The sequence below is a fragment of the Pieris napi genome, chromosome 23 (assembly GCF_905475465.1).
Source record: "Pieris napi chromosome 23, ilPieNapi1.2, whole genome shotgun sequence".
NCBI lineage: Eukaryota > Metazoa > Arthropoda > Insecta > Lepidoptera > Pieridae > Pieris > Pieris napi.
In genome coordinates, this window is record NC_062256.1 from 2,604,866 (window position 1) to 2,631,689 (window position 26,824).

General features: G+C 34.3%; 1 protein-coding gene across 5 annotated transcripts; it reads left to right on the plus strand.

The window, feature by feature from the left end:
• The first annotated feature begins 3,690 nt into the window (after positions 1-3,690).
• Positions 3,691-25,430, plus strand: LOC125061103 (putative per-hexamer repeat protein 5). 5 transcript variants are annotated; one of them, XM_047666315.1, is made up of 4 exons: positions 13,672-13,805; positions 14,461-14,488; positions 22,478-22,505; positions 23,764-25,430. In XM_047666315.1, the coding sequence occupies exons 2-4, from the start codon at positions 14,468-14,470 to the stop codon at positions 25,089-25,091; spliced, it is 1,377 nt and encodes a 458-aa protein (XP_047522271.1). In that variant the 5' UTR covers positions 13,672-13,805; positions 14,461-14,467; the 3' UTR covers positions 25,092-25,430. The 5 variants fall into 5 exon arrangements, with proteins under 5 accessions (XP_047522270.1, XP_047522271.1, XP_047522273.1 ...); XM_047666314.1 differs by lacking the exons at positions 13,672-13,805; positions 14,461-14,488 and adding an exon at positions 3,691-3,788; XM_047666317.1 differs by lacking the exons at positions 22,478-22,505; positions 23,764-25,430 and adding an exon at positions 15,797-17,144 and having other exon boundaries at positions 13,688-13,805.
• Positions 25,431-26,824: the final 1,394 nt, after the last annotated feature.

A 26,824-nucleotide genomic window follows, 5' to 3' on the forward strand; every position in this document is an offset into this window, starting at 1 on the left:
ACCCTGTTCATCCGATTCCTAACAATCCTGTCCCAATAGTCCCCTTAACTCAACCAGTACAACCTGTTCCAGTTCAATTACCTATTACACAAAGTGTTCCAATACCAAGCCCACTGCCACCCTTACCTCAACCCATTGTACCAAATGTTCTAATACCAATAAATACTGCTCAGGCTACAACCTACACTGGTAATGCGTCTGGAAACGCTTATGCCACAAGCGTTTCCAGAAAAAGTGAATCTATCAATTATAGTTATAACTACGGATCTGGATCTGGCTCTGGCTCCGCTTCAGCTAGTGGAAACACATTAGGAACTAGCTCTGACTTTGGTTCAGGATCTCGCTCAGGCTCACGATCATGCTTAGGCCCAGGATCATGCTCAGGCCGACGATCAGGCTCAGGCTCAGGATCATGCTCAGGCCCAGGATCATGTTCAGGCGATCATGTATCTTATGTTCCATAATAAACATATTTATTTATTTTATTTATTTATTTATTGTACACTGGTCAATATAACCTTCCGAAAGGATCTTGGGTTGAAATAACATTATATAGGTAAAATAATATTAGTAAATAAATTAATACATTTTATGGGAGTAACGAGGAAAACTTGACTTTAAAAACATAACTCTATATATTTATGCAATAAGGTGCACCAAAGAAAAAAATATGTAAAAATTATTAAAGTATATATTGTCTAACCATAGTGTTATAAAATACAGCGCTAGAATACTTTAATAGTCTTTGGTAATATGTATGATATAGATTATTACAAGCCGATAGCCTATGAAATAGTTTTAATAACAATACAATTAGATTAATTATTGTCCACGCCACCGATTAGTAAACAAAGCCTTTATCTTGTAACTCGCTTTAATGAAACCAATAATTAAATAAGTTATTGTATAATGTATATATATACGAAACTGTGTGTCAAGTTAGCTAACGCGATACATAGATGGCCATTTTTAAAGTGATTTAAAAAAATATGAAATAAAAATTACATGAATTTAATTCCTCAAATTCCTACTCATCAACCACCCGGTTGTAAATGATAATTGACAGTCTTGAGGTGATCTTTAGTTAGTTGAGAATAGACTTATTGGTTCTTTTTGCAGTCCATGGTATAAATCTAGGATATGGCCACGACATATATATGCAACATTCTTCTCCAAGACTACATCTTGAATGCTTTTGTTTTCAGTGCGGAAAATTTTGTAGAAGAAACGTTCAACTTTATGAGTAAATTTTTTTATTTAAAAAAAATCGTGAATAGCATCATAGCTATTGGAGGTAATGGAAGAATTTGATCATATTAAAAATTTTCAATGTTTTTTTTATTTTTGTAAATAAAAATTAACACATACAATATATCGTCCCCGTAGAGCGAAAACTCAAAACAAAGTGATGATTAAGTTATTACTGAGAAAACCTAAAAAAAAACAATTAGTTATTTCTTCTCTGTAGAATATCCGATGTAGTTATGAATTAGTTAATATTCGCCCCTAGTTAGTGATTTTTCACTCAGATCGAGTTTATTTTTATGATAAATAACTTGAGTTGGGTAATTTACGACTAACTGGTAGATATACAAAATATACATAATGAAAAAAAACTTAAGAGTTAAATGACATTTTGTTTTATAATAGTATAAAATCTAACTACTTTTATATAAAAAAATCTTCTACACTTCCTATGGATTAAAAATGTTAATATAAAAGTAATTAAATCTATTATTTTTATAAGCTATGTAAGTTTTTGAAAAATAAAAAATAGTTAACATGATTTAGTTATTTCTCTTATTTTCTATTAAGACCAAAGAATAGATTTATTTAATTTTCATTTTTTGTAAATCGGAAAGTAGGATACCTCCAAAATTGACGGTTAGACAGTTAAATAGAGAAAAAAAAATATAGTTTTATTGGCATTGTTAACTCGATTTGGCCATTTTTTGACTTAATGAGTTTTCGCTCTACGGGGACGATATATTCAAAATGTTTAAATATAAAAATAAACAAGTAACACATCCACCTTCAAAATCACATTTCAAAGTTTGGTAGGTAATACCTGTATTTACCTTACTTAAATAAAAGGACAAAATAAACAGTGAATCAACAATTATTTAGATATTATTTTTTTAACGTGATATTATGTTTGGATGTGGATGAACGTGTGTGCGTGTATACAATACACGTTTGACTAGAAACTATACTATCCATTTTACATTAATTTTTTATTTAACAGATTGTGTCGGGTTTATAATAAAACTCTAGTAAATATTTTTCGGTGGACATAGGTTTAGTACTGGGGAGCTCCCACCCAGTGATGAGAACAGTACTCCACGTGGGGCTGAATTTGCACTTTGTACAGTTGCAAGCGATGGCCCGGATTGACGTACCGTCCGGCCTTGTCGAGCACACCAAGCTTCTTGAGGCTTTTTTGCCTTTCCCTCCAAATGGACATCGTTAGATATGCTAATGTCGCTATTCAAATATTGGCAACCTCGCCTAGGCATCAACCCGTAGGAACGATTTTTAAAGCGATATCTGGAGGCGGTTTACCAAAGATTTCCTGTTAAAGTAAACATTTGGTATTTTGATAGAGCTTCTGACATCCATCGTCAAAATTTTAAATTGCCACGAGAGTTACAACTTTCCTTGGCAATTATTTGTCTATTTAGGTACTTTTATTATCTTCGGTATAACTTAAATAAAACAAACCTTTTTTTATGCCAAAGATTTATCATGGGTAACTCGTCTTGGGTATATTTATAATTCTTCTTCTCCTAAGGTTCCTACATAAAAATGGAGCTTGAATAACCGTTGCGGCTGATTGCAACAAGCAAGCATACTTGTAGCTAATATAACACTGTACAATTAAATGAATAAGAATAAGGATTGTAGAATATAGCTGTCGGAATAAACCTAACCTAACCGAAAGTTAGGAAATTGTTTTAAGAAATGTAAGTTATTTTTTTTAAGCCACTACTTAACAGAATTTAAAAATATATAATTCTATTAGTTCCATCATAAATCTAACGGTTTTTTAAAGACATTCTAGAAATTCCAATGTTTTTTTCATTGGACCCCCCATTATTATCATCGTAAACGTCAATAGACGTACGTTTAAGATTAGATATTGAATCTACGTAATAACAAAATCCATAATAACGTATAATACGACCAAACAAAGGGGGAACGCTGATTGTATCTTCGGATGTAGACTAATTCTTTGTCCGAGGTAGCTGCCAGCTCTTCCGTCTCCTGTGATGTCTACTAAACTTTTTACCTTTTTTAAATTATTAGTTTATCTATATATTTTTATATTATGTTTAAATGTCCAGTGATGAGGCTCCAAAAGAAACAGAAGAGTTGTTATCCAATTTTTCTTAACAACGATTTTACAAAATATACAAACCAATTTTTTATTGTTTAACCAGATTACCAGATGTTATATTTATAGTAAGTAAATCAATAAATTAGACAAATATAACAACAACTCGGTTTGGTATAACGTACATATTTGTATTCCCTGGAGACAAGATACCCAAAAAAGTCAGAAACAACACGTACTTTAAGTGTGTTTTGACTAACGGAAGGCACACTTAGCATTCAATCAGTAGTTGATCATTTATTGCATATTAAAATTTTATTTTGTTTGTTCTGTCGCAAAATAAGTATAAAAGCTCGACATAATTGTGATCAAATCAGTTTGGGTTACGATCTTTAACGGATACTACGGTCCTATGGCCAAAATGATTTCCATTTTCGCGCTCTTCGTCTTAAGCGTAAGTTATTTTATATTTATTAATTCATCTCGTAATATTTATAAACGTGAAACGATATATTTTTTAATAATATTTATATAATACTTTAAATATATGACAAAACAAGAACTACAATAACAGCTCATGCCCACGAGACAGTTTTTCGCCGGATCTAGGCCCGGGCGAAAAACCGGGTCTATGTCCGGTTGACAGTTTTGTATGGGACACTTATAATAGTATGACGCCAACCACACGACGCTAGCGCTAGCGCCAGCTTTCCGCGCAACCGAGCACGGTGCTCGCTGCGTCTACGCACGCGGCCCGATGCGCAGTGGAGTACGGCAGTGTATGAGCGCACGTACACGAGACCGGGCCTACGCCCGGCGCGTGCCGACTACCTAAGCAGTACGCACAACGCAATACTATATTATATAATTATTGAAGTCGACCAGATATTATAAATAAGATATATACTACTGCGAATATTTGTATCTCCATGTTTAAGTTTGGGTTCTAAGATATGTAACATTTTTTTAATGTTTCGTTTTTTCATTCGAAAGTACTTCTCAAATTTCTCGTCATATATAGTTGCTTCTGAATGAGCGTATGAAATGCACCATGATCTTCTCTTTATGTTAACATGGGAGGTAGCCAATGTTGTCAATGTATTTTTTTTTTGATAACGTTAAAACAAACGAGAGAAGAGAAAAAAAAGTGCGTGCGTACAAAGTACACATGTCAGAAGTGAAACTTATTTGTAAATTAATTATTACTAAGGTAAAAGCCCCAATAGGTGATCATGTACCAGTATATAATCACTCCATGTATATGTATATTCACACTGTTTACACACTGTGCTAATCATATTATAAATAAATAAAAATCTGCGTTTATTGCACAAGAAGTTACGCGACAGAATTGCCATCTAAAGTTCTAATATGTAACTACTAAACAAATACCTCAACCAATAGCGTTTTTTTTTCTCGATCATCCTTACTCTCTCTCTCTCTCCCAGTCTTTCTCACTATAGCTGTCTCCCACCTCGCGCTCCATGGCACTTTGCGTGATGCGACGTTCGCTCTATCTCACTCTCACTCTCGATCTTTCTTACTTTCTTGCTCCCTACTCTCGCTCCATGGCTATTTGCTTCATGCTACGTTCGCCCTTTCTCACTCTCTCTCAATCGCTCTCCCCCTCTTCTTCGATAAAGACACTGCACATCTTCGTGACGCTAATATTATTATTATTGCGTTTCATTCGTAAAAAATTACCCTCATGCGCCTACAGAAGTTTCACTTCAATAACTTTTTTTAATACCTTATACATAATATTACTTCAATCTTAAATTTATGGAGCCAAGCAATCCCGTCCCACATTGGCTTAAAAATATCTTCTAAGGATTTTGTTTTGTAATTTTCGGAATTATATAAAAACTAAGTCAATAGATAAGTTTAATTCTAACGATTTATGTGGCTAAAAAGAAATTATCAGGCTTGCTTGTTTCAAAGTATTCGCGCTGATGCATTTATCTGTTTCCCTGTTTTATCTATTCTGTGCATTTCAAATCAATACTTATTGTTTTCCTGGTAATCGAATAAGATGTTATATGGATAATCCAAACGCAGGTAAAGACCTCTAAGCAACACCCATATCATAAAATAGTTATTTCACTGGCCCTACACATTTTTGGATATTGTTGATATTTTGTTACTGGATATTGGCCATTGCATAATCGCGTTGGCAATATTTTCTTTTAGTACTTGGGTCAAACTCATGGGCTAGTTCAGGTTGAGGATTGTTTAAAAATAATACTTTTTTTATGCTGATATATATTTTGATATATTATTCACAAATATTCCTTCATTTACGTGTGCTAAATATGGAATTATTTAGTTACTAATTTGTTGAAAAAAAAAGAAAAGTTTTAAAAGTCCCCTTCTGTGGACTGTTCGTGAACGTGGTAAGCACATTTTGACAAATGCTGTTCTTAATTAACAAGTGTTATCTCATAATAAATATTAATTATCGATAATATGTATACTGAATGTTAAAATGTTACCAAGTTATTAAATATATATCTAGCTAAACCTACACAATTAGCAATAAACAGTTGGTTATGCAAAATCACGTCTTTTCTGTAGACCTTAAATTCAATCGATTTTATCGAGCTAACTCAAAATACTATTTCACAATTATTTTTTTGTACTGGCCACAATACACGGCTGGCGTTTGCCAGTTTGGATTGAGTGACTGAGCGCTCGTAGTTTATTACAACAGTTTTTATAAATTTTACTGAGTTTTCATCAAAGATCAGTGAGTCTTTCCTGTTCCTGGTGTATATTAGTAAGTAATTAATGAATTTACCGATTAGCATGCAGCCATCGTTTCTTATTAGGAGTGGTTTCGAAATGTTTTAAATTGTTTGTATAACGTCAAAACTGATCGAGCAATGCTTACTTTTTTAATAAAAGTCCTTCCTGTGGACATCTTTTCTGTGGACTGAGAAGTCCACACGAGAGACATTGTCCACAGAAAAGAGCAATATTTATTTGGAAAGTAACGATAGTGTATTCTTAATTTGTAAAATAATGATTTTATTGCTCGTGCTTTAAGCCAAGCTAAGATAATACGTTATTCTACCGCTACTGATGTTGCCAGGGCTTTCTGCTGTAACAACACTCTCAGTGTTTCTAGCCTGGAAAGGACGTGTTTGCAATGCTCTGAGAATACAGTAAATTTTAATGTGATCAATGGCAATGATACAATTATTTACCAAAGATGGATCACTAAAAAGTGTTAGAAGTCATTAAAGGAAAAGAAAAGCTATGCCAAAAAACTATTAAAGAATCCGTTAAAACTACTCATCAATTACTCGTTAATATTTTTAAGACAAAATTACCTACATATTTTCAACATCTTGCAAATAAAACCAACACAGAGTTATTCGATCAATCAAACAAAACTTAACGCCAACAGATGGCTTACTTCCAATTGATTTTTCAGAAAATTATTGCTGCAAATATGGATCAGAAATTCAATCAGCCCATTTTGGCGGATCTAATGCACAACTTTCACTTCATACATGTGTGTACTACTCGTCAAATAATCAGCCACCAACAAACCTTACACAAACCACATGTCTTTGCACTGTATCAGAAAACTTAAGACACGATCCCGTGTTCATTTGTGCACATTTAAAACCTGTTATTCAAAGAATAAAGTTACTTACACCAGATTTGAAGCAGCTGCATGTACTCAGTGATGGGCCTACTACCCAGTATCGTAATAAAACAATGTTTCATTTAATAGCAAACTATCTTAGCAAAATTTCAAAAGCAGAAATCATTAACTGGCATTTCAGCGAGGCAGGACATGGCAAATGTGCTCCTGATGGGGTAGGTGGATGCATAAAACGGACATGCGATAATGCAGTTACAAATGGCCAAGATCGAACATTGATAGTTTTATTTCATGTTTAAAAGGTAACTGTAAAGGCATTGAAATTATTCGTATTGATAATGAAGTATCTAATATACAAGAAATTGCAAACGTCAAACTTCGTCCTTTTAAAGGGACCTTCAAGATTCATCAGGTTGCATGGAGTGCAAAAGCACCTAACATTATACGTTGCAGACGATTGAGCTGCTTATTATGTGCAGCCCATATTGAATGTACCCATTTTGAAATTGGACAAATAGAGGTTATAATTATATAATTTTATAGAAACACAACTTCTACAGAATTTTACATCTTCATCAACCCCCAGTCCAGCAACCACTAATAACACTACATCAGCCTCTACAGCCACTGGACCGACAACCCCAACTCTGCTTGAACCCTTGTTTAATACACCATCATTGGAATCATCACCAAGCCCAACCCGTCAACCATTAACCCCACAAAAGCCAAAATTAATTAATACACACTCTGATGACTCAGTAACTCCTAATAAATTCAGGTTCTGTCCAACCCTTGATGTAAGTGACTTGGAAAACTCAATTACACCACCAAAAGTAACACCCAAAAAATCCAGAGTCCGTGCATTCCCAGAATACAGTGACTCTGACGACTCAAATGCACCACAAAAGAAATGTAAAGGCCGTTCATTTTTTGATTCGAGTGATGATGATATCTTTTAAAATCCTTTTTTTACTTTGTCTTGTTTATATGAATAACTTTTTAAGACTAACGTAACGATTGTTTTTGTTTTTGTTCTATTCTGTGGAAGTATGTCCCTTCAGTGGTCACAAAAAAAATTAAAAGTTTAATATTTCAGTCAAAACTGAAAAACGATCTTGTTTTATATTGTCATTTAAATGCTATGATTATAAGGTAATAAATAAGACTGATTTCGTAAAAGTTCTGACTATGTTTTTTTTTTCACAAAATTCTGACTCGTTTTGTGTATGACCCATTTTAGAAAATAATTGAAATATAAGAATTCTTTGTTTATAAGCAAGCTGATCAAACTTTTTGTCTTTACTGTGAAAAGGATTAATGTTGTACTTCGATGCGTATTATTGTGAAAAATTTTACAATTATTATTGTTATTTATTTCAGATACTGCGTGCTCATGCCGTTCCGCAAGGTAGATAAAATTTATTCGTGTTTTTAAATAATTTTTACCAGAGTTAGGGAACAATTCAATTATTTAAATTAAATAGTTCAATTATTTCAATGTACCAGGTATGGTAGGTTCTAATTAATTTGCGATATTTGTTTTAAAATAAGTGTTGTTTGATGATTTGCTATTTTAAAGGAGTACCGAGAGTTTTTTACGCCGGCTTTTTCTCTCGGCCTACACCCTCTGTCTTCTTTGCCGATGAGTAGGGATGCCTACAAATTCAAATTTAATGACGTGGAATAAGTGATACATGTATCTTATGTTCCATAATAAACATATTTTTTATTTTATTTTATGTCAATTGTCAATTATCCGCCTGAGCGATCAACGATTGATGTAGACCAGTCAGTCGGTAACTAGTGATATTTTAAATATTTAAATTTATTTGATATACTTACCAGAGTATCAGACATTAACCCATAAGTTAAGTCATTGGCTACTCAAATATTTTTTTAAATGACAGTTAAAAAAATCTAGGTACTTAAATTTTACATAAAAATATTTTATATGCTAAATAGCGTTAAAATAGATATAATTAATACTTTCTTGTTAATTTTCGTCTATCGTCAAGTAAAAATTCACATTGCAATATCTAGAGACTATTAGTATTACTTACAACAAGCTTTTACAGTATTTCAAGTAAATATAATTCTAAATATGTAATATAAAATGCTTGAACAACAATCGTCTATCGCTGAGAACTTTATACAATATTCATTGGGCCTTAGATTAATAAATTAATAGTCGAGACTTAGCGCGAATTTCGAAGCGAAACTTCGATAAGGTAGTCTGTACGAATATAATAATAATTAAGCCACATTAATTCTTTGAAACATGAATCCATATTTACAAAAGATATGCTAAAATTTTTGCATTTTCATTTTTAGAGTATAGGCCTCCTCCAACTGGCTCCATCTCTCTCTATCTTGTGCATTTTTCTCCTAATCGTATCCCACCAACTTCTTTAAGCTCGTCAGCCCAAGAAGGCGCCTTGACCTGTCTTTCTTGTCCCTTTCTTATTATCCTGTTTGGGCCGGCCTTTCCACTTAAGTTTTTTAATATAAAAATAATAAATAATTACTTGCCAGAACATTGATAGCCGTCGTGTTAATATGTTTTATTTTTATTTTAAACGTTAACAGGAGTTCAGCCGCGTCCACACCGAACGATCCTTCGCGAACCGATTGCGCGCGGCATGAGCGCGATCCAAATATGCAGGCGGTGTGGACGTGCCGCACGCGATTATTCGTTTATAATCCCTTTATAGGGAGAATAAATGTTTATGGGATCCTAATGAAATTACACAAATAGTAAGCAAACTACCGACTAGTTTGCCTACTATTTGTGATGAACAAAAGTCAAATTGATCTGCAGACAAAGTTCATCTGATTCATTATGGATGGCGAGGCAGGATCGTGATGGAGCAGCCAGTCAGGATCGCAAAAGATTGCTGTTGGATCGGCCTAGTACGATCCACGCTCCACGCATCACGATCTTCGATCGCGGGATCGCCGATCCATTTTGGATCGTTCGGTGTGGATGCGGCTTTTGAAACCTGCAAAAAAAAAGTTTTTTATCGTATAAGCAAATAGAGTTACGTGTTTCTTTTTTCAGGTGCACCAATTCCTCAGAATTATTATAATCCACCACCAGACGTACCTCCAACTTCATACCCTCCTGCAGCAGCACCAGCTGACACACCATTAGCATACCAAGGGTATCCACACAACTTCTACCCCGGGAATACACCTAGAACTCCCCCGTTCTACCTTGGCTATAGTTATAACTACGGATCTGGCTCTGACTCCGCTTCAGCTAGTGGAAACACGTTAGAAACTAGATCTGGCTCTGGTTCAGAATCACGATCATGCTTAGGCCCAGGATCATGCTCAGGCGCAGGATCAGGCTTAGGCTTAGGATCATGCAAAGGCACAGGATCATGCTCAGGTATGAACTCAGGCACAGGCCCAGGATCTTGCTCAGGGACAGGGTCATGCTCAGGCCCAGGATCAGGCTCAGGCCATGAATCATGCTCAGGCTAATCATCATGCTCAGGCTCCGGATCAGGCTCAGGTTCAAGATCATGCTCAGGCACATCATCATGCTCAGGCTCAGGGTCAGGCAAACGCCCAGGATCATGCTCAGAGGCAGGATCATGCTCAGGAGCAGGCTAAGGCTCATGCTCCGGAACCAGCACAGGAGGAACTAGCTCTGGCTCTTTTAGATAGACAAAATTTTCGTACGATTTCTATCCATAGATCCGTATAACGCTTTCAAATTCCAGTTATCGAACCAGTCATCCCCTGAATCATAAATAAATTATTTTTTTTTGAATATTTTTTTTTATTTTCAACAAAATCGTGAATAGCATCATAGCTATTGGAAAGGGTTGGTGATTGAAGTATTTGATCATATTAATTTTTTATTATTTTTTTTTATTTATGTAAAAATTAAAACATACAACATATTCAAATGTACATATAAAATTATTATATATACTACTGTCGACTGTAAGGAAATATAACAATTTTATATTCTTAAACATGAACTATTACTGCAACTTCTCTACAATGATTTATAAACAGGTGTTTATCAACTTTGGACATGTCAGGAGAGAACCATCGTCTCGACAAAGTGGTAAAGATATTATGGAGACGTGATGGCAGGAGGAGTCGGGGACGTCCGTCCTTCAGTAATAAAGACTACAAAGATGAAAAATTTCTTCAAATCATAAAATTAAATGTAACATAGCAAAAACTATTAACTTTAAAAATAAATTATGTTAAATAAATAATAATACTACGCAATAACAATGAGTCATAATAAACAACAGTCAGACAGAATATCAAATTAAACATCAAGAAAGAAATAAATCGTCGCTAATCATCAAGGAGCATGTCGTCTCCTTGTTATCAATCGCCTACGCAGTAATTCAGTAAGTCGTTGATCATTATTTATATATAAAATTATTTATCTATAAGTTAAGGTTCAGTCATTGTTAATATCCATACTGAATAAATACATAATATTTCTGTCTGTATGTCTGTCGTTTATAAATTGCACAATTACTATATCGCGAAATTAACTTTAAGAAGGCAAAATCACGATTGAAATTCTCGAACTCGAGCAAGGTACAAACGAAGTTAAAGACAAATCACCTGTTAGCTCCCCTCGCGTCACGCGAAAAACTGCCTCAACACTTTCCATGGCTGAATTAGAACTAAATACAATTTTTAAATTCATTAAGTCTTTGAATTTCTCACCAAAGCCTCTATCTAAAAAGGGGAGATGTTACATCCCTAGAATGTTGGCCATAATTCTAACTCATCATCTGCATCATCAATTACGTTCCTAGTGACATTAGTCAGTCTGTGTATATCATTCTTAGAGAGCGGTTTTCTTATTTATTCTATTGTAACTACTAAACTAACCATACCGGACCTAATAAATAGGCTTAAAAGGCGACAAATCCTAAGTCTTGATAGACACGGTTGAAAGAGAGGAGCAGTCTCGATGGAAATTTTGCTTTGAACGCCTAACAGCTCTCAACACATCTGCTCATAATCTAGCTGACTGATTGCAAGATAAAGACTTATATAAAAAAAATCTATTGTAACTACTATACTAATAAAATCCTTTTTTAAAAGGCATTTTAATTCAACGTGGCCACTTGATGTGAACAATATAGTTAAATGTTATAAAACTTTCCCTAAGAACCGATATAAAAACCTTGTCATAAGCTGAGCTTATAGCTAAGAAAGTAGGTAGCTTCTTCGGACTCGTTGTTTGAAAAAGCTAATCTTATGCCCGTAGTGAATATTCCATTGCGCTTCTACTTTTCCTAAAACTGAATTGGGACGTTGCTAAAACATTATTATTCACGAAAAACCATTCTAAACGGATTTTTTAAAGGTGTTCTGCCGATTTTATTAAAACAGAAGAAAGGACAATAGGTCTGCAAGAAGAAGGTTCATCGGCTGGTTTATTGTCTTTTAAAATGGGGATAATAGATTGAGTATTCCAAGACTTGGGAATGCATCCAGAAATCATAAAAGAATTTATAATATTTAAGTACAGCATCAGCACACAGAGCAGATTCTAAATATAACTCGAAATTTTCTTTTCACAGCTCCTCACAATAATTATTTTCAGCCTTTTTTTTTCATTCATAATCCAAGAATTGTTATCCAATTTTTCTTAACAACGATTTTACAAAATATACAGATCAATTTTTTTATTGTTTAACTAGATGACCCGGTAAACTTTATATCACCTACATATATTTGTGTCGATAATTAATTCAACCTTTTTAAATTAAAACAAAGAGATCGGACCTGATACTTGATGACAATTATTATGAGACACCAATTTCGGCTTGGCTTTCTTATTTACTTAATATTTATAATTCCCACTGTTAACACCTTCCCTGTACTTCCACGAATTTTATAGACCATAAATAGCCAAATCGAGTTATAGAGAAACAAACGAACAACAATTAAATTTTAAATATATAAATGAGTAAATCAATGAATTAGACAAATATAACAACAATTCGGTTTGATATAATGTACAGAATTATATTCCCTGCAGATAAGATACCCAAAAAAGTCAGGAACAACACTTATATGTACGTTTTGACTAGCGGAAGTCTTACTTATAGTATAAGATCCCGCTATACAACGACCTTCACCGAGATGCTTATTTAATGAAACTTATTTTATATTTAATTTAATATGTCAATAAATATAATTCATATGGGTTGCCTAGCAAATTTCAGTCCAGAGTATGTTTAATTAATATTTAAAAAAAAAAGTTTTTTATAATTTGCATGTAGTAAATTTTTTGAACTTTTTTCAATCAATATTTTTAATCAGGGTAGTATTATATATGTATCACTATAACCTTCTTTTATACTAAACATGTATATATACTTTAGTGTCACATAAAAAATATACACATAAATAATTAATTGATTAAAAACAACCTAACGTTTGCATATTCTATGGGCTTCATACTTTCGATTGGTATAGAATTTATCTAATAATCATACCGGTGAAATGTTAAAAAATTTTTTTTTTATATTAATTAAAATACTCTGGACTGAAATTTGCTAGGCAACCCATATGGATTATATTTATTGACATATTAAATTAAATATAAAATAAGTTTCATTAAATAAGCATCTCGGTGAAGGTCGTTGTATAGCGGGATCTTAGACCATTAGCCTTAATTGATAATGTCAGTAATTAATAATTAATTTATTGCATATTACAATTTATTTTGTTTGTTCTGTCTCAAAATCCGAATAAAAGCTCGACATAATTGTGATCAAATCAGTTTGGGTTACGGTCTTTAACGTATACAACGGTCCTATGACCAAAATGATTTCCACTTTCGCGCTCTTCGTTTTAAGCGTAAGTTATTTTATATTTATTAATTCATCTCGTAAGGTTTCTTAAATTTATGGAGCTTTTAGGGAACTTGTCATGCAATTTTCGAGTGTTATTTTAGAATTAAGAATTATAAATAAATTAAGTAATATATAAAGTTAATAGATAAGTTTAATTCTAGCTATTTATGTAGCTAAAAAAATAATCAGGCTTGCTGTGACGAATAAATTTAAATTGTTTCAAAGTATTCGGGCTGATGCATTTATCTGTTTCCCTGTTTTAACTGTTTTGTGCCTTCTAAATCATCACTTATTGTTTTTCTGGTAATCGAATAAAAAGTCATATGGATAATCCAAACGCATGCTTTAGCTCTAAGCACCACCCATACCATAATGTTCTTTCACTGGCCCCATGACCCCAACCATTTTGGGATATTGTTGATATTTTGTTACTGAATATTGGCTATTGCATAGTCGCGTTGGCAATATTTTTGTTCAAAGTCTTTTAAAAGATAATTGAAATATAGGAATTATTTGTATATATGGCAAGCTGATCAACTTTTTTGTCTTTACTGTGAAAAAGATATAGTTTTTCTAGGCAGCAAACCTAGCAGTGTTGTACTTCGATTCTATAGTATTATGGTGAAAAAATTTACAATAATTATTTTTATTTATTTCAGATACTGCATGCTCATGCTGCTCATCAAGGTAAATAAAATTTAATCGTGTTTTAAATAATTTTTACAAGATTTAGGAATCATTTTAACAGTGTAATTATTTAAATTCAATAATTTCAATGTACCAGGTATGTCAATTGTCAATTATCCGTCGCAGCGATCGACTGGTGTCTAAAACCAGTGATATTTTAAATATTTTAATTTATTTTATATACTTACCAGAGTATCATACATTAACCCATAAGTTATAGTCATACATTAACCCAATAGATACACAATAGGTCATAGGCAACTCAAGTATTTTTTACAATGACAATTTAAAGAATGTACTAAAATTTCACATAAAAATATTATATATAATATGCTATATAGCGTTACGAGAGATATAATTTAAACAATCTTGTAAATTTTTGTTTATCGTCAAGTAAAAATCATATTGCAATACAAAGAGACTATTAGTATTACTTATAACAATGTTTTACAGTATTTTTTAGCAAATATAATTCTAAATTATTAGAATTCATTAGGCCTTAGTAATACTCGAGACTTGGCGCGAACTTTGAATCCTGTATATAAGAGAATACACAATAGTTTAACTAATCCAGGGACAGAAGCATCCGCACACAAATATAGGTACACTATCGTTTAGCAGTCCCTTGATGAGAGAGATGCGCTCAGATGTAGTTTCATCATCACGATGAGACGATAGTTACAATTTACAGCTTGGCACATGGTTAGAGACACAGTACAGACATTTTAAATAATAAGAAAACACAGGAATAAATGGTTCTAAAAATAGAATTAAACACAAAAGTTTTATAGTATAGTATTTCTATGAAATATGGAAAAATATACAACATGAAAACTGAAATACCACAAATTTAAACTTTATTAGGTGTGTATGAAGTAGTCTGTACGAATATTATAATAATAATATAGCCTCATTTATTCTTTGAAACATGAATCCATATTTACACAAGATACACTAATACTTTATACAAAAATAATTATATTTTTTCAAGGACCTCTTTAAGAGTATAGGCCTTCTTACTGGCTCCATCTCTCTCTATCTTGAGCATTTTTCTCCCAATCGTCCCCACCAACCTCTTTAAGCTCGTCAGGCCAAGAAGGCGACCTTTCTTTCTTGTCCCTTTCTTATTATCCTGTTTGGATTTTCCACTTAAGTTTTTTAATAAAATAACAATAAATACTTACTTGCCAGAACATTGATAGGTGTTAATATGAATTTTTCGATTTTAAACGTTAACAGGAATTTGAAACCTTTAAATTTTTTTTGTAAATCGTATTAGCGAATTCAGTTACGTGTTTCTTTTTTCAGGTGCACCAATTCCTCAGAATTATTATAATCCACCACCGGACGTACCTCCAACTTCATACCCTCCTTCAGCAGCACCAGCTGACACACCTTTTGTATACCAAGGGTATCCACCCAACTTCTACCCCGGGTATACACCTAGAACTCCCCCGTTTTACCCTGGCATCAAAAATACCAACTACCCTGTTCATCCGATTCCTAACGATACCGTCCCAATAGTCCCCTTAAATCAACCAGTACTACCTGTTTCAGTTCAATTACCTGTAACTCAAAGTATTCCAATAGCAAGCCAACTGCCACCCTTACCTCAACCCATTGTACCAAATGTTCTAATACCAATACATACAGGTCAGACAACAACCGACACTGGTAATTCGTCTGAAAACGCTTATGGCATAAGCGTTACCAGGCGCATTTTTAGGCACAGAGCGCCTAAAAATGATGTTGTTGAAACTATCAGTTATAGTTACAACTACGGATCTGGATATGACTCTGGCTCCGCTTCAGCTAGTGGAAACACGTTAGGAACTAGCTCTGACTCTGGTTCAGGATCACGCTCAGGCTCACGATCATGCTTAGGCCCAGGATCATGTTCAGGCAAAGGCTCAGGCAGAGGCCCAGGATCATGCTCCGGCCCAGGATCATGTTCAGGTGCAGGATCAGGCTCAGGCACAGGATCATGCAGAGGCACAGGATCATGTTCAGGCATAAACTCAGGCCCAGGCCTAAGATCATGCTCAGGCCCAGGATCATGCTCAGGCGCAGGATCAGGCCCAGGCACAGGATCATGCAGAGGCACAGGATCATGCTCAGGCATAAATTCAGGCCCAGGCCCAGGATCATGCCCAGTGACAGGATCATGCTCAGGCTCAGGATCAGGCTCAGGCTCTGAATCATGCTCAGGCACATCATCATGCTCAGGCGCAAGATCAGGCTCAGGCTCAAGATCATGCTCAGGCACATCATCATGCTCAGGCGCAGGATCAGGTAAACGCCCAGGATCATGCTCAGAGCCAGGATCATGCTCAGCACCAGGCTAAGGCTCATGCTCAGGAACCAGCACAAGAGGAACTAGCTCTAGCTCTTTTAGATACTTTACTTTTACTAAATTTTGTACGATTACTATCTATAGATCCGTATAACGCTTTCAAATTCTAGTTATCGAACCAGTCATCCCCGGAATTGTACCTTACCCACAATCAAAGGGAAAACTGTGCATTTGCTTCAGTAACCACTTAGCGATGCCAGCAGTCAATCAATTTAGATTTTACTAAACCGATATTAATAAATAAGCAAGCATTTTAGAAATTGATGTATAAAACCAGAAATATTAATAAATGAATAAAGCAAGTGTGTTGTTTTTATTTTACTGCACTTGGTTACAACCCAAGTGTCTAAATCACTTATTTTTTACCATTGTTTTCACACAGATTCACTACGTTCCCCGTAAATATAGAGTAACGTTGTAAAAGTTATATCAAAAACTATTAAATTAAGTAGACAAATCAATGCTAAGGAAAAGCCGTAACTCTCGTGATAATAACAAATTTAAACGGTGGCTGTCAGATGCTGTATCAAAACAACAAATATTTACCTAGTAATTGGAAATTATTTGAGAACCGCCCCGAGATATCGCTTTGAAAATTTTTCCTACCGCATGACGCCTAGGCAAGGTTTCTAATCTTTGAATAGCGACTACAACATGCTTTTGATACTTATTTGTTTTGAAGCTGTCGCATTAATTTAATAATTATTTGATAGAATTACAATCTAAACTAAAACTTGTCTTTATGGTTGTTGCGATCTATTTCAGGAAAGTAAAATTAGGTAATCGAGTATTACTAACATTGTGCACAAAATAATCTTCGTAAATCTTTAATATACGCAAGGTAGCATTAATACAAATCAGCGTTTGAAAGTGATGTCATAATCAATATCACTTGCTACTTACTACTAGATGTCGCTGTCCACAAATTTAAAGTAATTTCTTGAATCAGAGGGAACTCCAAAGGGGAGGAGGGTGTAATCATTGAGGCGGGAAAAGATTTGTTTAAAATAAAAAATTTGTACTGACATTATTTATTTTTACTAAAGGAATAGTACGATGGTTATATTTATAAACTTTAAAAAGACAAAAGTATATTTTATTGTTAATTAAACTAATGTAGCAAAAGAACTACCTATTAATAGCTACACTTTAAAGCACTACGTTCAAGAAAGTTTAGTAATCTATGTTTTTTTATCGATATCTATGTTGATAAGGTTTAAAGACTTTAAATCTCAAAAAGACAAAAAGTGTCACTTACATGAGAATAATACTTGAGAGTTTAGATTAATAACATTGTAGTCGTTCTTAAAATAATCACAACACAAAGATAGCCGTACATGCAATAAACTTAAAAGTAACCAAAGAAAAATGAATTAAAAGTAAATAATAAGAAATGAATTTTAAAGTAATTTTGTCTAACATATTCACTTGAATTTGAATGAATTGATAGAAGTAATATTCTTTATATTTGTAGGTAAATAATTATAGCTGTGCGCCTTTGTAGGTAAACATTTTTTTGCCGTACTTCGTATAGTATTTTAGGTAATGCAAGATAAATTGTTCGACGCATTCTATGAGTCACACGTGGCGGTTTGGAGAAAGTTAGACGTTGGAGAAGTGTGAAGAAAATTTTTTAATTTAAAAAAAATATATATTTATGGTAGGTGCAAGATAAAGTTACTGGAACAGTATTTTGATAATTTTATTTTACAATACTTGAATGTTTATTAATTTAGTTTTGGCGGCGCTGCTGACTCCAATTAAATGAAGTAAATGTGGCTTGCCCAGACACAACAGATCTGCCCTACGATTCTGTAACTCACTTTTCAAACTCACACAGCGGTTTTCGCATCGGCGGTCGCGCCCTAATCAGTCGTAAAGCAGTCATTTTACGTTTTGGCATTACCGAATGCTTACCCTTACCACATGACTCTTAAAGTACTTTGCAGACCTAACATATTATGCAGTAGCAATTAAAACGTTTGAAGTTCATGGTGTTCAAACACGCAGGCGTTATTTTTACTTGAAATCAATAATTTAAATAAAAACTCAACATTAACTGCTCAAAATCAATTCAAACAATTGAATTGATAGATAAATTCAGTTTCTTTACTTTTCGTGTCTAGTGTAGACATCCTCAAAAATTATTTGAAGTGATAAATCAAAGAATTTTTGAGGCATTGACACTGGAACATTTGTTTCATGTGATTTCTATACTATGCAAATCGCATTGTAGAAAAATACAACGGACGTCAAAATATCGTAACTAAATGTAGGTATCATGGCGACCTTTCAGTCCTGTCATAAATGTATCCTTATGCGATCTAGCGGTGTATGTTATAATACTATGGTTAGACAATGTATAATAATCCAGCGCTTTATACGCAAAATACACGTATATTTTACTGTATACTGTATATATATATATATATGTGCATCCACACCCAAACATGTCACGCACACTTAAACATATCTAAATTTTTGATTCACTTTTTATTTTGTCCTTTTATTTAAGGAAGATACTGGTATTACCGTCCACTTTAGGGCAACTTTGAAATGTGATATTGAAGGTAGATGTGTTACTTGTTGTTTTATATGTACAATAGGTACATATATTGTATGTTTTTATTTTTACAAAAATAATAAAAAACAATAAAAAAAATGAATATGATCAAATGCTTACATCACACCACACATTCACGATTTTTATGAAGACTTTTAAGGAAATAAAACAATTTTATATATTCATAAACTTGACCTACTACTTCTTTTCTCAACCAACTAAAGATCACCACAAGACTGTCAACTATGATTTATAAACGGGTGCTTAGCTACTTTGGCCATATTGCCAAGAGATAACCACAGTCTCGACAAAGTTCTCGTATAGCTTTTTGTGTAGCATATCTTTCACGTATCCCCAAAAAAATAAATCTAATGGTGTAAGGTCCGGGGATCTGGCCGGCCATCTAATCCATTCGTTCTAATCCCAGTAGGAAAACATTCATTTAGAAAATCTGCTGCTATCCGACTATTATGAGCCTCCATCTTATTAGAAAATTAACTTTTCTTGGTCCGCCGCGGAAAGATTTTTTATCTCTTCTCTTACAATTTGAAGTATTTCTAAATACTTTTCTGTGTTCAAGGTTCCTTGGTAAAAATGGATTCAGAAAACCCATTTTTTTTTTAATTCCACACCAACAGTTGAGTGAAAATGCACTTGGCTATTCGTTTCAGTGACTCGGGGTATTGCTATAGACCAAATACGATTATTGAGGCGGTTATACATACCGTTATTGCTAAAGTTAGATTCGTCTGTCCAAATAATATTATCCATAAAATTTGGATCTTCGAGCAAGCGTGCCTGGATATCAAGACAGACTTTTTTTTCTCCTTTCTTTTTTCCTCTTTCGCCGGGAAGTAATTTTTGAACTAATCGTCCTACAACATAACTCTTGAAACCTTGTTTTTTTAATACACGGTGTATTTACTTTTTGAAACTCCAATTTCATTTTCTCCTTCTCTCACCGATGTTTTCTGAAAAGCCGAGTAGATTAAAATATCATGTTCTTCGTCGTTGATCGTATGGTTTTCTTGCTGTGGTTTTTTTGAGCGTTTATCGAAACCTCCCAGAGTTTTCAAATTATTCACAAGCCTTTTCAAAACCTTACGAGACGGTGTTTGTCTGTCAGGATATTTAACGCTATACCACCGCAAACTTCGAGAGATATCTGCATCGTTAAAAAAATATGCTTCAATTACATCAAAACTTACTTAATATGCCATTTTCGCAATAAATTAACACAATAATACGTGTGTAAGTGAATTAAGACAACAGATAAATATCCAAAAAGCAAACGCTTGCATAGACTGTTCCATTTTCAAATTTAAGAACAACATTTAAAAAATTGTCTTCTTTTTAAAATATCTTAAAACGGTATTAAAACAAAACGCCTTAATAAATTGTAACATTTTCAAATTATTTTAGTTTAAAATTTTTCCTTCTGTCTAACTTACAGAGGACGTATTGAAATACTAAGTTTTATCATTTTATCCACCCGTCCACTTATATTAAGGAAAACTATGCTTCAACGTATTTTATGAAGAGGGTACTTATTTACGAATAATCAATGCTATCTATGGAATGATAATATCGCTACTTTTCATACATCTTCGTCGGCAATAAATAACTTTCTTGAAATTTGACTCAAACATTTTACATTTGTTCCTTTCTTTTAAAAATATTATGTTAGTACTTAAAAAGAGTTATTAGATTTTGGCCATTTCGGTTGGCATCATAAAAGTAGTGGTGTTTTTTTTTACATTTAAATCGGTTCGACTCCCAGACGAGGCACGTAATTTACAAAAATGTTTGGATGTAGATTTACTAACTTTATATATAACATAAAGTCTTCTTTCAGTAAAATACCCTATCTACGATATTTAAGGTACTTTTCTTTCATGTCCCATAACTTTGGGACGACCCGTATACTTTTTATATAACTAAAAAATGTCCAGTAAGGCTCCAAAAGAAACAGACGAAAATATACATACCCATTCTTTGTTTAACCTGCCCTGCGATTCTGTAACTCACTTTTCGAACTCACACAGCGGTTTTCGCATCGGCGGTCGCTCTGAAATCAGTCGTGAAGCAGTCATTGTATGATTTGGCAAAGTGTTCGAAAAGTGAGTTACAGAATCGCAGGGCTGAAGACCCGGTGAACTTCGTATCACCAACATATATTTGTGTCGATACTTAATTCAACATTTTTAAATTACAACAATGAGATTGGACCTGATACTACAGCTATGAAACACCAATTTCGGAAGGCTACTCCTGTACTTCCACGAATATTTTAAAGACCATAATTGGCCAAATCGGTCCAGCCATTCTCAAGTTTTAGCGAAAAAACGAACAAAAATTAATTTATATAAAGATCTGTAAATCAATAAGGTAGACAAATTAAACAACAACTCGGTTTGGTATAATGTAAAGATTTGTATTCCCTGGAGATAAGATACCCAAAAAAGTCAGGAACAACACATAAGTACACACTTAGCCTTAATTGATAATAATATCAGTAATTGATAATTTATTGCGTATTAAAATTTATTTTGTTTGTTCTGTCTCAAAATCCGTATAAAAGCTCGACATAAGTGTGATCAAATCAGTTTGGGTTACGGTCATTAACGGACACTACGGTCCTATGGCTAAAATGATTTCCACTTTCGCGCTCTTCGTTTTAAGCGTAAGTTATTTTATATTTATTAATCCATCTTGTAATATTTATAAACGTGAAACGATATATTTTTTAATAATGGGTATATAATACTTTAAAATATAGTTAAAAAGTATGATAAAACAAGAACTACATTACCGGTTTTGTCTATTGTTGATATTTTGTTACTGGATATTGGCCATTGCATAGTTGCGTTGGCAATATTTTTGTTCAAAGTCTTTTAGAAGATAATTGAAATATTATAGGAAATATTCTTTGTTTATATGGCAAGCTGATCAACCTTTTGTCTTTACTGTAAAAAGATATAGTTTTTCTAGGAATCAAACCTAGCAATGTTGTACTTCGATGCTATAGTATTATTGTGAAATATTTTACGATTATTATTGTTATTTATTTCAGATACTGCATGCTCATGCTGCTCCTCAAGGTAAATAAAATTTTTCGTGTTTTTAAATAATTTTTAACAGAGTTAGGAAACAATTTAATTATTTAAATTAAATAATACAATTATTTCAATGTATCAGGTATGTCAATTAGTAATGTCATAGGCAACTTCAATATTTTTTACAGTGACAATTTAAAAAATGTTCTAAAATTTCACATAAAAATATTTTATATGCTAAATAGCGTTACGAGAGATATAATTAATATTTTCTTGTCAATTTTGGTTTATCGTCAAGTAAAAATGCACATTGAAATATTTAGAGACTATTAGTATTGCTTGTAACAAGTTTTAAGAGTATTTTTAAGAAAAATAATTCTTAATATATAATATAAAATGCTTGGACAACAATCGTCTATCGCTGAGAGCTTTATACAATATTAATTAGGCCTTAGTAAATATAGTAAATTTAATAGTCAAGACTTCGAACGAACTAACGAAAAAAATAGCGAACTTCGAATCCCGTACATAAGAGACGAGAATACACAATAGTTCAACTAATCTACACACACAAGCATCCTCACACAAATATACACTTTCGTTTAGCAATCCCTTGATGAGAGAGATGCGCTCCGATGTGGCTTCATCAACACGATGAGGCGATAGCTGAGATTTACAGCTTGGCACTTGGTTAGAGACAGGCTAAATGGCTCTAAAAATAGAATAAAACACTAAAATAATATAAAAAATTATGAAACATAACTAATATTTAAGTATTATTCTATTTAGTATTTCTAGACAATAAAATATTAAAGCATAGTATTTCTATCAAATATGGAAAAAATATACAACATGAAAACTGAAATACCAGAAATTTAAACTTCATTGGGTGTGGATGAGGTAGTCTGTACGAATATAATAATAACAATTAAGCCTAATTTATTCTTTGAAACATGAATCCATATTTACGAAAGATACACTAAAATTTTATACAAAAATAATTTTATTTTTTCAAGGACCTCTTTTAGAGTATAGAATTTTTCTCCCAATCGTCCGCTCGAACTTCTGTAAGCTCGGCAGCCCACGAACCTCTCTTTCTTTTCCCTTTCTTATTATATTGTCTGGGACGGCCTTTCCACTTAAGTTTTTTAATAAAATAATAATAAATACTTACTTGCCATAACATTGATAGGCGTCGTGTTAATATGAATTATTCGATTTTAAACGTTAACAGGAGTTTGAAACCTGTAAGAAAATATTGTTTATCGTATTAACGAATTCAGTTACGTGTTTCTTTTTTCAGGTGTACCAATTCCTGAGAATTATTATAATCCACCCCCGGACATACCTCCAACTTCATACCATCCTGCAGCAGCACCAGCTGACACACCATTTCCATACCAAGGGTATCCACCCAACTTCTACCCCGTCAATACACCTAGAAGTCCCCCGTTCTACCCTGGCTTCAAAAATCCCAACTACCCGGTTCATCTGGTTCCTAACAATCCCGTCCCAATAGTCCCCTTAACTCAACCAGTACAACCTGTTCCAATACCTATAATTGTTAAGTTAAGTGTTCCAATAGAAAAGCCACTGCCACCTTTGACTCCAGTCAGTAGTATTTCTCAACTACCCTTACCCTTGCCCATTGTTCCAAATGTTCAAATACCAATAAATACAGCTCAGGCAACAACCAACGCTAAAAATGCGTCTGGAAACCCTTACACTCTAGGCGTAGAGCCTAAAATTGGATCTAATAGTTACAACTATGAAACTAGCTCTGCCTCTGGCTCAAGATCAGGCTCTGGCACTACCTCTGGTGGAAATACATTACAAACTAGCTCAGGCTCAGGATCAGGCTCAGGCTCAGGCTCAGGCTCAGGCTCAGGTTCAGGATCAGGCTCAGGCTCAGGATCAGGATCACGCTCTAGTACTACCTCTGGTGGAAATACATTACAAACTAGCTCGGGCTCTGGCTCAGGATCAGGCTCAGGATCAGGCTCAGGCTCAGGCTCAGGATCAGGATCGGGCTCAGGCTCAGGATCAGGCTCAGGATCAGGATCAGGCTCAGGATCAGGCTCAGGATCAGGCTCAGGATCAGGATCAGGCTCAGGATCACGCTCTGGCACTACCTCTGGTGGAAATACATTACAAACTAGCTCTGGCTCTGGCTCAGGGTCAGGCTCAGGATCGGGCTCAGGCTCAGGATCAGGCTCAGGCTCAGGGTCAGGCTCAGGATCGGGCTCAGGCTCAGGCTCAGGATCACGCTCTGGCACTACCTCTGGTGGAAATACACTACAAACTAGCTCTGGCTCTGGCTCAGGATCAGGTTCAGGGTCAGGCTCAGGATCGGGCTCAGGCTCAGGATCAGGCTCAGGCTCAGGGTCAGGCTCAGGATCGGGCTCAGGCTCAGGCTCAGGCTCAGGATCACGCTCTGGCACTACCTCTGGTGGAAATACACTACAAACTAGCTCTGGCTCAGGCTCTGGCTCAGGTTCAGGATCAGGGTCAGGCTCAGGGTCAGGCTCAGGGTCAGGCTCAGGATCGGGCTCAGGATCCGGCTCAGGCTCAGGATCGGGCTCAGGCTCAGGCTCAGGCTCAGGCTCTGGTTCAGGCTCAGGATCAGGCTAAGGCTCATGCTCAAGAACCAGCTCAAGAGGAACTAGCTGTGGCTCGTTTAGATAGACTAAATTTTTGTACGATTTCTATCTATAGATCCGTATAACGCTTTCAAATTACAGTTATCGAACCAGTCATCCCCGGAATCGTCTTATTCGTCCTTATCCGCTATCAAAAGGAAAACTGTGCATTTGCTTCAGTAACTTCTTAGAGATGCCAGCAGTCATTCGCAATCAATTTAGATTTTACTAAACTGATATTAACAAGTAAGCAAGCATTTTAAAAATCAATCTATGTATGGAACCAAAAATAATTATAAATGAATAAAGCAAGAGTGTTGTTTTTATTTTTAAATTCTAAATTTCCAAATCGTTCTAAACTTCTTAGCATTGTTTTCACACAGAACAATTCGACTTAGGGTCCTTCAAGAAAAGAGCGTACCAATTCTTAAAAGGCCGGCAACGCACTCGCGAGCCCTCTGGCATTGAGAGTGTCCATGGGCGGCGGTATCACTTAACATCAGGTGAGCCTCCTGCCCGTTTGCCCCCCGTTCTATATAAAAAAAACTACGTTTTCCAGTAAATATAGAGTTACGTTGTAAAAGTAATATCAAAGACAATTAACACAATTAGATAAATTACAAATTTAGACGATGGAAGTCAGGAGCTGTATCAAAATAATAAATATTTACTCGTAATTGGAAATGTTAAGAAAACCGCCCCGAGATATCGCTTTGAAAATCTTTCCTACCGCCTGACGCCTAGGCGAGGTTGCTAATCTTTGAATAGCGACTACAAAAATAAGATAGGTAGTTCGTTCTGCAGAGGAAATGCAATACGGAGGCTTAATAATATTGCTTAGTAAAAAAATAAAATTTAAAGAAAGGAAGGACATAGTGAGCCTCTCTGTGGAACGCCTTATTGAAGTATATTGTGTTGAGCTGGATCAATTTATCATTGTTAGTTTGTATAGCCCTCCTTCAGCTCAATATGATAGTTTAGAAAAAATATTAGAGTAGGTTCTGTACAAATTGCAAAAATCCAAGAAATATTGATAGTTAGTGGAGACTTTAATGTAAATTTTCTTGACAACTGTAGTTCAAGTAAACGTATGCTTAATCTGTTTAAATCATATATTAATTTAATTAATAATTTTATTGGACCTACTAGGGTAACAGCCACCACGGCAACATGTATTTTCTATAGTAATATAGTTCCTCTCAACGCCTGTATTATCAACAACATCTGACCACTCTGGACAATTGTTTGAATTTCAAATACTTAAATGTAAAGTTCCAAAAAAGAAAACATTATGCAGTAGGTAACCAATGCCCTAATAATTTATATAACACATTTTTTGATTCATTTATTGATGAATTCAAAAATGTATTCACTCCACAGACTTTTTTGGTCTCGGAGAAACCTACCTTTTGTGACTGGGCAACTCCGGAACTACACAAAGAAAGGCTAAAATTGTATGAATTGTATGATGAAAAACAGTATAATGACAGTGAAGAATTTACAACTCGTGTTAGGATATTCTCAAAATGTTTTAGACAAGAGTGTAGAATCGCAAAGGCGAAACACGAAGGTCTAAAAATAAACAACAGCTCTGATAAGATAAAAGCCACTTGGAAAATTATAAACGAGGAGACTGGAAGAACCTCCAGAAGGGATACTGAATATAAGGTGAACATAAACGGCATAGTAATTAGTTCCGACCTTGAAGTAGCCTCTGCATTTGAA